This window comes from Leguminivora glycinivorella, chromosome 5 (genome assembly GCF_023078275.1).
Source record: "Leguminivora glycinivorella isolate SPB_JAAS2020 chromosome 5, LegGlyc_1.1, whole genome shotgun sequence".
In the NCBI taxonomy this organism is placed as follows: Eukaryota; Metazoa; Arthropoda; class Insecta; order Lepidoptera; family Tortricidae; genus Leguminivora; species Leguminivora glycinivorella.
Window position 1 is genome coordinate 24,557,716 of NC_062975.1, and position 13,459 is coordinate 24,571,174.

The window sequence follows — 13,459 nt, forward strand, 5'->3', positions numbered from 1 at the left end:
TCATATCACATGTAGCCGCTCAGTCTCCCGCTTACAGGTATCTCGCTCATCCATGTTGCATTTGAAAGAGAAGACAGACTATAGGAGTAATTTAGTAGAAGTCCCGTTAGGACACAGCAGCGGATTGGCGGTTCATGAGGAGAACTGCGCTCTCCTCATATCACATGTAGCCGCTCAGTCTCCTGCTTACTATCTTCCTCTTTTATGTTGCATTAGAAATAGAAAGACATTTTTGAGCTTTCACCAGTTTTCATCAGGAGCGGATTAGCTTCAACGCCCATTTATCGGTGACCCCTGTAGCGTAATTATAACCCAAGCACAAAATTTAAATTTTGGAAAAAATCCCGGACACAGTGAACCGATTTCCGTCACCAAATATGTCTAAGAACACTTACGACTAATTCAGCTTTCAAACAATAAAACTAAACCTAAATCGGTTCATCCGTTCGAGAACTACGATGCCACAGACAAACAGACCATATAGACAGACATGTCAAACTAATAACACCCCGTCGACGTCGGGGGTTAATATAGAAAGAAATTAGAATAATACAAAATAGGTAATAAATAGAAATACAGGATAAAGGTAGATATAGGTAGGCAAATCCAGAATCCGGAAAAACAATAAGAGCGGAAGGCTTTTCTCTAGGTAGCTGATTTGACTAGAAGGAAAGCAGCCTTACAATATAAGGGGTTGGAAGAAATCAAATCGTGATATTACTATGAGAGGTTAATTGCCACGTACACGCTTCGCCACAATTGACTCAGCAGTCGACTTCTACAGTCCACGGGAGGAAAGGCATTGAAATTTTAAACCTGTCATCACAAGGCCATTAACTAGAAAAGAAAATATTGATCTATAAACAGTTTATTATTATCCTTATTTACTTGAGCTGTCTTTACCGCCAATAATAAAACACTGACGACAATAGAAACAAGTCATTATGAAGATTAGATCTCAACACCATTAGATTTCCTTGAACATTGTTTATTATTTCTATTTTGCAATTTTTAGTTTATTTTTATAATCGTAGTACATAATAAGTCATTTGGATCTTGTTTATGCAAACATACGTACATATAATCAATTAATCACGCCTGTATTCCCATAAATTCTTGGTATATTAGGAACCGTTCCAGTTTTGATTTAAAGGAACTCGGATTGGTGGTGGAAGATTATTCCAGCACTCTGTTGTGTCTCTTATACTCTTTGGTCCAAACATTTATTCTATTCATGCTGGCCAAAGTGGACATCATAATATACTTCATCATCAATAGTACGTCAAAGGCTTCTATACACGTAACCAGCCGCACAAATTAGTATTCCACCAACTACGAGTCATAGATTTAGAATTATTAAACTAGATTGTTTAGTTAGGTCAAAAAGTGTGTCCACATGAGATGTAATTGTTTGGGCTGGTGTCCCTCTCGCACTTGCTGACAATGTCAACATTATTCAGTGACGTCATCACTGTCATAAATTGGGGATACCAGTCAATTTTCAAAGTTATTACCAAATCTACTAACACCCAATTGAAAGTATTTTTTAATTATACAAATCTTTGATTTACTGGCATCAAAATAATTACATTATAATTATTTTCAAATTTTTTTAAATATATCGAAACCCTAGTTTGAATATAACATTAAAATAAAATAAGAAGTTATAAAGTCGGGTAATATACAGATAAAAATACTACTAATATGGGAACCTCATTAACACTGGCAACACGTGCGAGAGGGACACCAGCCCAAACAATGCCCTCTCATGTGGACCGTTTTCGCTAGTCTGATACGATCGACTTTCTGTTTCAGTAATAAGGTTTAATTTCGTATGGCAAAAAATGTGATTGAGCTGTCCCCTGTAAAGGTCTTTGCTACGAGTATAACGAAAGTTCCAGAAAAATCTTATTAGCTTCGCTTTGATAATACAACTGGCCCGGTTGACAGTTAATCAGTATGTTCCTTATTTGAAAGCATCAATGAGGGTATTAGGATCTATTAGAACTAAAGAGCAAATAACTATACTTTATAAGTAAGTGCAAGATCTTGGCACTGAGAGAAATAACAATGAATAAAATTAAAAGAATGAAAACTTAATTTTTTAGTGGTTTATATAATTCTATCTCACACCTTAAACGTAAGTATTAATATTTACATGAGTGGGAAAGAACAGAATTTAATTAGTGCTTGAAATTGTACGTAAAAGTCACAATTTTATATAGAACTTTGACGTTTAAAGTAACATTTACAGCGGGTCTGTCAAAATAGTGACCAACTCTAAAAATACATGAAAATTTAAATAAATGTTTTATTAAATACCTTTATGAGTTTTTGGTAACAAAACCAGGAACCAACTTTCAATATCAATACATATATATTATGTAGTTTAACAGCAATTTATATAATCATTATTTTCAAATAATTCACTTTCTTTCATTGCATTTTAGATCCGGTTGCCTCCAAATACGAGATCGAGTGATGTCAATCAACGGCCACGAGAACCTGACCCTAGACATAGCCAATGAGATCTTACAGAGACGTAACGATTCGCACAACCCGAAGTACCTGACTCTGAACGTGGAGTTCAGTATGCCGAACACTATTGAGGCATCTAGTGGGGTGTTCAATGTGAAACTGGCTAAGACGACGGCGGGGCTTGGCGTTACTATAACTGGTAAGTTTTTATAATAAATTTCAACTATAATTTAATTATTGATTTGCTTTTCTTTATTTAAGTAATAGTACATTGTGCAACAAGGAGAGGAACTGATATTACTAACGAGAGTAAGTTAAATCGCGGCGGCTTGCCGGAGCGATTTAAATACTTGAGTTTAGTAATATTCATGCTCCCCGAGTTACACACAATGTTTTTCATCACACTCGCAATGTAAATAATATGTAAATAGATGTAAAGAAGTTAAGTACGATACAAGAAATTTCATTATTCCCTTGGGAGAACGATTTTTCTATAACTCACGCTCCGCCTGCGTGCAATAGCACATTTAAAGTGCGGGTGTGATGAAAAATAATTTGTAAGTACGTATGGTGTTTTATTCCCCATTGGTTCGTAAAGTAGCACATTTCTTGTGAGGTCGAAACTTTAAACTGGCATTTCCGAAAAACGTCGTGACACTAGTAACGACGTTTCTCAGTAATGCCAGTTTGAAGTTTCGACCTGACAAGAAATGTAATATTATTATACCTATTTGAGTAAAAATGCCTAATTTTCGAAATCGTCACAAAACCATTTACTCGGTAGGCGAACGTCAAAATTACAATGATCCATTTTCATTTGTCACTTGTCTGAATTTCTCCCTAAATGCCACAAAAACTCTCCCTTCAAGAAATCACTCTGTATCAACGCTAAATACCATCAGTCTTGTTTTTCGATGTGTCAATAATAGTGACGTGTACATTTTCTTTCATTACTGGGAGAGGAAAGTACTTCCAAATTAACTGGGTCGTTGAATCTGATTTTGTTTTCTAAGAATATTACGAACGTTTGACCGTCAATATTTATGGGTGAAAGCAAAAGGAAAACTGCATAAAATATTTTTCTAGCAAGTTGACACGAATTGCTAGTCATATCAATAACAGTAACAATTCAAGTTGTTTTTTAAACTTAGGGGAAAAATTGTAAAAAATATCGCTTTTGGTCTAGAAGTACATGCCCCCTCTAAGAAGACTTTTACGATTTATAACGAACATCGTTGAAATCGCCTTCACATAATCTTAATTTGTTTTCTGGTATGTTTTTCTACCAAAAATCTACATTTTACATTCACTTCAGTCTGCAGACATTTTCAATGACAATATCTTAGACATAAATTACGTCTTTAAATATTTAACGAATAATATTTTCAGGGTGCAAACAAAAACTGTTAAGCAACGAAGAGCCAATGGTGATATCTGACATCAAACCGGGTTCCGTGGCGCATCGCAGTGGCGCCCTAGCGCCAGGCGACCAATTATTGGCCATCAACGGACAACCGTTACATAACTTGTCTTTAGTAAGTACTTTTATATAGCTCTCAATAGGCAAGAGGCTAGTGATTAGTCTTACAGCAAGAGGTTTCCTTTCTGCATTATCTTTTATTGATAAGGATATTTGGGCCAGATAATACCTACCCGATTTAGACTTTTAAGTAGTTGTAAGTTGGTAATTAACAATTCATATTGAAAAGCGTACGTTACGGATGATACACTTAATGATTCAATTTGATTATATTTATAGATTTTGTTTCTCTCGCTAAAAACGAAATACGTAAAATAACGTATAACCATATTGAATTTCAGGACACCGCGTTCAACATTCTTCAAAATTCTCCAGACGATATAATTACACTTAAAATAAGGAAACGTGATTTAACAGAAGATTGGTCAAACATTCATAAACACAACGCAAAACTGGCTTTACAAAGCTTTAGTAACATAGAAATTAAAGCAGTAGTACATAATGGTGATGATTCAGGACACCACACTGACAGTCCTAATAACAGTGCAAAAGAAAGTGAAAGAAGTCACGGCAGTAATGAAAATACAGCAGTTTTTACTGTTGAGTTGATAAAGCAAGAAAATGGACCGCTTGGTTTGACTATTGCTGGAAGCGAAGATGTTACACAGCCAGTATTACTAAGTGGACTTGTTGAAGGTAAGAAAGTAAATAGTAAAGCTGTAAACAACGTACTTTAAGTAAAAATGGACTGTGATTCATTCAATAATGTTGATATTTTAGGTGGTGTAGCAGAGAAATGTGGAAAATTAGCAATAGGTGATGAACTATTAACCATAAATGGAGAAAGTGTTTTAAATAAGCCGCTCTCAGAGGCTATTAAATTGCTACAACAGAGTGGTCAGCGAGTCCAATTACAACTATGTAGGAAAATTACTGGTAAGTTACGGTTTAGCCTGACATATTTGATAATAGTTGTATTAATTATTGGACTTTTTTGTAAGTTGGGTAGGATAAGAGGAAGCCGTTTTTATTTTGTTCAAGTCATAAAAATTACGCTAACTGTGCATAATGTTAGCTGTAAGAAGGCATACAGTTTCCTAATACATTATCTGCGTATAACATATCTTGAAAAGTTGTGGTGGTTGGTAGAATTTTTATAGCTAAGTTTTACCACATCCGATCTGATGTAATTGATGCAGGTTCGGTAGAGAGTGCGGAATCCAGCGCAAGGGATTCCAGTCATTCCACTTCCAGCCCTGGACTATCCAATGACAGTGCTGTTGAATCCTGGGATCAAAACACACCTGTTAGATCTAGCGCAAGTTGTGGTAAGCAAACTTTTGTAAATAAAAAATATCATATACGATTTTAATAGATTTTCTTAACATTTTAAAACAGTTTATATTGTAGGTAACTCAGAAGTAATAGAATACGCTATACCTGACAAAAATAGACTCACCGACAAGCAACCATATTCACCCACCGATGAAGATAAACTGATGGCATCAAACTACAACTCCGTTGCACCGTTCGGCGTAAACGATCTGCCACTGCCTAATTACTCATTAAATAATTCCTTGAAGACCTTCCATTATGAAAATACTTGCATCATCCCGGAAAATACGTTAAAAAACAAACAAAACATAACTAGAGAAGACGATGTACAACAAATAGAAATACTTACAACAAACATGAAGGATTGTCAACTACACAATATGGAGAAGTCTTCTTGCAAATGTGATTACATACAAATGTCCCCATATGGCATTGTTTCTCCTAAAAGTAGAAGACCGAACTGGGATAACGATTATTTAAATAATGGAATTTATACCGTCACAACACCACAGAAATCTCCTTTGAAACCAAATGTACCTGGTACGAGTTTTCAATTTTCTACGAGTCCCGTGTATGAAAATGATGTTCCAAGTAAGTTTAATACTACTACAATTGACAAGATTTCATATTTTTGAGTACTACTTTTTATTGTTTGGTTTGAAAGAACTTAATACTAAAAGATACACGTATTTTTTTATTTTTCCATAAACTGCTATTTTAATGAGAAAATCCCTTCTTATTACTACTTCGAGCAGAAAGAGCGTAAGTTACAAACGTCAAGACACAGCTTCTTGACGCCACATGTGTTGTATCATACACCTAAGAAAACGACAAAATCATTTCTAAAAAAAAGTTTTTCCCCTCACTAGCTCGGAAACACGTGTTTTGTCCTTTAATACCAGCGGGTAAAAACGCATTTTATCCACTAGTGGGTAAAGTAATTTGACCTTGAATAAAGTCAAATTAACTGCTTTAAAATTGATAAAAGTAGGTGAATCTAGTAATTAAGATGATTTACCACCTGTAGAACTACTGGAAGCAGTGATAAACGCATTTTTTTGCGTTGTAGTTTCCTCGCTATAGTGAGGGGAAAAGTTTTGTGTTACACTCGGGTGCAAATGTATTTTACTTCTCGTGTGTTAAAAAACTCGCAAGTTCAGGATTCTATTCTCGAACCACTCGCTTCGCTCGTGGTTCAACTATAGAATCCTTTCACTTGCTCGTTTTTCAATTCCACACTCGGCGTTAAAATACAACTTTGCCCCCTTGTATAACAAATAACTATTAACAGTCAGCTCAAGAGAGTCCGGTATGTCTGACTGTCAAGTGTCACTGTCAACCAATAGTGAATGACTACGAACCATAGACTAAGCCATGAAATTTTTAATATCTTTGCTACGAACTGTGATAAGTGTCACTGTAAAACTCAAGTGACATCCCAACTGGAAGATATTTTTGTTATAGTGGCAGCTCTAAATCAGCTATTTGATGTCACTTCCCCTTTAAACAATTTTTAAGATTTTTTTATACTAAAAATACGGAAAAAAAAATTAAAAAAATATTTATGTTATCTACAAGCGTATATCTCGAAATGGTTTTCGATTTAGGGACATGAAAATTTTGAAACGTTGTCACTTAATACAGTGGTTTAGCTTTTATCAGGGACACTTAAAATTTTACCTACATAATAAGTCAATAAACGTGTATTTCATTAGAAGCATTTCCAAACAAACTTAACGATTTTTAATGAACCTCTGACGAAATAGGTAATGAATAATGCATACTATTATTCAACAAACTGACATTCATGCATGATTTATACATTCCTTTTGTCGCAGTAACTGTAAACAAACTTAGATTGTCCCCCCACTGGGTAAAGTGGTGAAACAACCACTGGGCACAGGCCCGTCCTCTTGATTTGCACCTGAACAATTTAAGTCGTTCCACTATCTCTGTTTGGGCTTTTTTGTTATAAATGGGCTTACTTACTCGTGACTATAGACTAGCCAAGGTGAATGGGGCAAGCTATCCCAGTATGTGCCAATGTGCCTTGTTCACACTTGATTTGAAAGCTGTTTTATTATATTTTTGCAATGTCTGCGCATCATTACGCATAGACCATATTTACAGCTTCACATTTGCTTAAAATTTCATCCATTTTTATTATTTGTATTCTTCTTCCAGATTTTATGTTTTTTTTTTTACTTTTTGTTTTTGTAATGTAATGATGTGTGTTGCCTAAATGAACATTTGCGACATCCACTTGGCTACACACTAAAATATTAATATCTTCTAACAGGTCTCTACAGCAGCGACACCCTTTCTCCAGCCAAGGGCTCCATCCACCACGTGATCTTATACAAAGACGCCATCTACGATGACTACGGTTTCTCCGTGTCCGACGGTTTGTACGAGCGAGGCGTGTACATCAATCGGATAAGGAAGGGCGGGCCGGCCGATATTGTCGGACTGCTCAGGCCTTTTGATAGGATTTTGCAGGTCAGTAAAGTTCACACATTCACTACCATGTTGTTTTACGTTATACGTTATATGTATATATATATTCACGTCTGTATTCCGTAAAGGAGTAGGCAGAGCACATGAAAGTACTCAAGTTTCAATGCCACTATTGGCAAAAAAAGGGGTGCCATTACAGTGATATGTTGCCATCAGCTTCTCGTTTACGTTACAACACAATTTAACCTTAATTTTTTATACGTTGGTGGCAAACAAGCATACAGTCCGCCTGATGGAAAGCGGTCACCGTAACCTATGGACGCCTGCAACTCAAGGAGTATCACATACGCGTTGCCAACACATTAGAAACTCGTACACTCCCTTTTGCTGTGTTAAGTACACAGCAAAAAGGAGTGTACAAGTTCCAAGGAGGGTTCGGATTGCCAACGACTCAAAGGACAATAGACGGAACAAAGTTCCAAAGTTTTAGTTCCGTAGGTCCTTCCGTCATCAGCACACCGCACCACTATTTTTGCTTACTCACCGACAGGAACACAACGCTATGAGTAGGGTCTAGTGCTATTTGGCTGCGGTCTTTGTAACTTCCGCAGTTGGGCTCTGCTCTAGATTCGAGCGAGATTATATCCGCTGTGCTGTGCCCTACCACACAAAGCGAAATATCATTCGCTATGCCCTACCTCTCACAGTCGACTTCTACGACACCAACGGGAAGAAAGGGGGTGTTTTACGTTATTCAACACAAATTCTATAACATTTAATTGTGTTCCTAGGTAAATGGAACCAGAACGGTGGACTACGACTGTTGTCTGACAGTGCCTCTCATCGCGGCGGCAGGAGATCGGCTAGAGATCGTTGTTCAGCGACTTGCTTCCTCGCGAGTAAGTTTTATTTTACTCCAAACTGAAGTAATGTAAGTAACAGTATTCTTACTAGAAAACTGTGCATAACATATGAAATTTAAAGACATAAGGACCGAAAACACATATATGTACTTGAACAGCAAATCTCCAGTTTTGCTTAAATACCACTCATTGAGATATCTGGAAGAAGATTACCCATTATTATTGCCTAAGTACTTAGCTTAAGGATGTCTGAAATTGGCAAGGTACTATTAATAGATATACCTAGTGGAAGTTTAGGTCTCTAATGGTAGACTAAACAATATATTATACTATTGAGACATTTTTTTTTCTACAGTCAAGTTTCAAGATAGTGAGATGCAAGTGCGAAAAAGCTCATTGATTTTATTGTTGCAGGACCTAAAACTGCAGAGGTTGGACGGGAGTTCAAGTCCCAGTGACAGTAACATAGTGACTAAGACCATTTAGTGCTTAACCCGGCTGTAGTGAACTTACACCAAAGGCCTTGACAAAGATAATTTTAAAGACAATCGTAACAGTGTCTAGTTATAATATAAGTAGTGTATATTTAAAAAAAAAATAGAACAAACTTATAAAATATTGGTATACTCTATTCCAAATACAAAGGCCCGATAGTACTTGAAACTTAAAAACTTAAACTTAAAAGAGCTTATTCTCTTTGCATTTTGATATCTCATTAGAAGCACTTGAAACTGCATACAATTAAAACAAAAGTGCATGTAAAAAATGCTACACCAAAAAAGGTTCTGACCAGATATCTTTTGTTTCCATTAATCGTATAATGACCGGCTTAAGGGCTATCGGGCCTTCGTACTTGATATGGAGTAAAATAACAAATATTAGCAAAACGAGGTCTGTTTCAGGACAGAAAACTAACGAATAGAAAAACATCAGGGTTTAACTGATTATAAAATACTAAATGTAGTTAAAAATAAACGTATAATTTTTAAGATTATAGATATAGATGGTGATGCAATCACTTTGTCGATTTAGTGAAATATAATAGATAGGAATGTGTGTTGGTATGTTAATGTGTAAAATTGTTTTTTAATCCCGTATGTGCCTACATAATTTTTTGTACGAGGATCATGCAAAAAAAACTTATTTTAACGTAGAATCTGCGAAAATTATCGATTTGTTAATTTTTATTTACAACACTTTAAATAATATGTAACATTACAAGCGGCATAGGTACAATCCTTTAAATTAAGTCCTAATATTTAATTTTAAGTATCTTAAAGCCCAACATCCTTAAATTAAATTTCTGTTATTGAATGTCAGAAAATTAAATTAATTATTATAAATGAAATAAAGTCAATCAAAATAGGTATATTTCTTCCATAAATTATTTTCAATATTTTTTTCTTTAGCTAATGTTAAAATATGTTGTATAATATTGCTAAAATATACACTGAAATAAATTTTAAATACTTCAACAAACTTAAACAAAGAAAATAATATGGTGGTTAATAAATTTATAAATATTTACGAGTATTACAATTATATTTTTTCATTATTTTCCACAAACAAAGTGTTTTTATATTAAAGGAAAAAATGGAAAAATTTACGCTTCCGGCGGGACTTGAACCCGCACCATTTTTGCAATCCGTGCAATGCTCTTACCAATTGAGCTACGGAAGCCACGCCGGACTTCGCAAATCTTTCCATGCCTTTCCTTTTGTACACACGTCTTGGGGTGACGTCTAGCGCCATCTACCGACAGACTATTACATCTTGTAACGGCACTGGAGTCTCAAGTTATATTGAGAATTCACCAGTAACAATGTGCTAACCCATACTAAATTAATTTTTATTAAGCAGAAACGTCTGCTAACGATTCTAAACATTTTTATATTAAAGGAAAAAATAACGCAAATTTTAATAGCGTAAATTTTTCCATTTTTTCCTTTAATATAAAAATGTTTAGAATCGTTAGCAGACGTTTCTGCTTAATAAAAATTAAACAAAGTGTTTTCGTTCAAAACACTATAATTTTAAAACCTTAAATTTATGCGTTCAAAACTGACACAAACAATTTACCAAAACAACATATGGGCGAGATTTAATACCAAATCTAGATACCGGCAATATTTCCAAATAAAAGTCAACAAGAATTATCTACGTATTTTATTTCTGTTGGAACAGAGTCAAAAATTACTTGCTGATATGCGCAGCCATATTTTATTTCAAGTTATTTTAAACAATATTGTTTTAAGTGGAGATATCGTAAAGTAAATCTGAAAGTTTTAACTCTGTTGAAACAGAAAATTGAAGTTATGTGTGTAGCCTCTTTGGGTGTGTATATTTTGACATTACATACATACCTACCAGTTTACCAGTACAAGTATAATATGTTTTGTAGTTCAGACAGAAACCATTTGAAATATGCACTCTTTAAGAGCACTTCCACTTTTAAAAAGAAGGTTTGACTCTAATCGCGTTGTCTCTCTTGTGTCTGAAGCCTCTCAACTACTACTTTTTATGTGAGCGCAAGTGTTCTGAAAGGGCGTAAATTTAAAAATGTATTATGAAATTTAATTATTGTATTAAACTTATTTAAAATTAACAAGAAATATTGACAGCCATTTTTTAAATCGATAAAATGAAAGTTATAACTGATTTAGTAACAAATGCCGTACTTAAAGATGTATTTTTTTTAAATCTAAAACATATATACCCTTCTTATGATTGGCATTTTTAATAAACCCTTTTTTCACTATTTTTAACGTTCTAAAACACTCAAATATATAACTCCGAAACTTCTAAATGTTAATATAGAGAATGTAAATAAAATATAATTAGGTAGATTTAATGTTGTTGACCAGACTGATAGTAGCTACTGTTATAGTTATAGCTGAATAGATAATACATTTACAGTTTAAAACTATTGATACTAAAACCGAAGTGGCATGAACAAAATGATAAGTAAAAGAAGTGATAAGTAATATGGGATCGGACCCGAATCTTAGTGTTAAAAATCTATATTACATCTATTAAATGAACACTATGATTAAATTGCGTGGAATAAATCCTTAATCATTGAAGTAGCTTACTTGATTAAACAAAAATATATAGTCCTTATTTTATTTTATGAGTATTACTTCTTTGCGATATAATTTAGTCAGTGCAACTCGCTATTATTATATAATTTTTAAATTATTTGATACTTAATAACCGTACTTTTTCTCCAAAAATCGTTTTCCAAATACAGACCTCATTTGCAAACAGTACTATAAAACGACTGATTCAGTTTTAGAAAAAAATCTTCAGAATGTCTATTTCAAAGGTTTAAGGTGATTTCCAGAACGGATCTTTTTGTTCGAGCCACCTTTGATGTTTGTACCAATAGTTCAAAGTGTTTGGTGTTTCCGTATTGAAACGGTTTTAATGTAATTAACAATTAAAATAGGGTTAACGATGTGTTCTGATTTGCATTCATTACGTTTATACGTGACGTATGTTTGACAATTAAACTGTTGATGTTTTGAATCACAAACGAATCAGATTTTCGATTTCGGTTGTTTCAACAAACTGGCACGAATGGAATGAACAATACTTTGATTGTTTGACTCACACCAGTCACACCTGTATACAGATGTATAGAGGCATTTTCAGAATGCCCCCCCCCCCCCCCCCCCCATTAGCGTAAGATCAAGCCTAAAATTTCTATAAAAAATATAGGCTAGATTCCTACTAGTCAAATCAGCTTCTTTTTAAGAACTGTCAAAACGATTTGCTAATGTGGATTTACTATGAAATACCGAGAAGTGACGTCACGGTCAATTTATTTACTTTATATCTTTTTCTTTGACTTATCAAATAGAAATAATTTTTAAACATAACTACTCTCCATATATTTCTTCTAATTATGTGGTGCTTTATTTCGTGCACTGCATAAAATATTTTATTTTAAGTATAGGAAACTAGCCTATTGTTTTCGTGTTAATTACATAAACTTTAAACGATAATCTTCATTCAGAATATATAAAAAGTAATTTTTAGACAAATTTAATGCTTAATTTTGTCACAAAACTGATAGCGAGTTAATTTTTGTGTTAACAAAATCAGAATCAAAATCGAACATCTTACGCTAATTGGGGGTCCCAAATTCTGATAATGCCCATAGTGCGAAAAGCCTTGTTCGTATTTTTTCACGCTCCCTTCGTATTTTTCCGGAAACGTTCGTTTATGCCATTCTAGTTCAGTCAATGTCAGTACATCTTGTACTGAGACTGACTGAAACAGCATGACACGTTCGTACGTTTCCGTAACAATACGAAGGCAAATCTTTTCGCACTACATCTGTACAGTAATTACTGTCAAGAGTCACTGTTTTATTGGTTAATTGTTACATACATAGACAATTAGACATTTTAACTCTTTCGTGAATTGTGCCCGCTCTGTTGAATATACCTGAACATTACATTTTGTTTTTCGCAGAGATGAACTACACGGTAGCGTTATGACCTAATCGCGTAAGCGCCATAAATTATACGGCGCATACGACGTTTTGGTCTTTCAGTGCTAGTTACGATTGAGACCATTTTATTTTCTGTGACATCTCTGGACATTGATCGAGATCGAGATATGTAAATTTTATGTTTCTTAATTATACTGAGTATTGGTATAAGAAACTTCTTTCACTTATTTTGTATATTTGATAACAAAAACTTAGCGCCTATGCTACTATGCCACATTGTCATAATAAAATTTAAGATTGTGACATTTTTGTTTCTTTTAAGTGTGTAACAATTTATAGAATGTAACTTTAAATTTCTAACAATTTATTAACAATTGAAAATTGGGA

At 34.2% G+C, this 13,459-nt stretch overlaps 1 protein-coding gene across 1 annotated transcript in view; it reads left to right on the forward strand.

The window, feature by feature from the left end:
* LOC125225980 (glutamate receptor-interacting protein 2) overlaps positions 1 to 9,927 on the forward strand; it is a 106,792-nt gene extending 96,865 nt beyond the window's left edge. Inside the window, exons 8-16 of the mRNA XM_048129795.1 lie at positions 2,451 to 2,677; positions 3,868 to 4,013; positions 4,300 to 4,654; positions 4,739 to 4,894; positions 5,158 to 5,286; positions 5,369 to 5,884; positions 7,593 to 7,792; positions 8,542 to 8,649; positions 9,028 to 9,927. Coding sequence (XP_047985752.1) covers positions 2,451 to 2,677; positions 3,868 to 4,013; positions 4,300 to 4,654; positions 4,739 to 4,894; positions 5,158 to 5,286; positions 5,369 to 5,884; positions 7,593 to 7,792; positions 8,542 to 8,649; positions 9,028 to 9,099 — 1,909 coding nt within the window. The 3' untranslated portion in view covers positions 9,100 to 9,927. The remainder of the gene's footprint in view (positions 1 to 2,450; positions 2,678 to 3,867; positions 4,014 to 4,299; positions 4,655 to 4,738; positions 4,895 to 5,157; positions 5,287 to 5,368; positions 5,885 to 7,592; positions 7,793 to 8,541; positions 8,650 to 9,027) is intronic.
* The last annotated feature ends 3,532 nt before the right edge of the window (positions 9,928 to 13,459 follow it).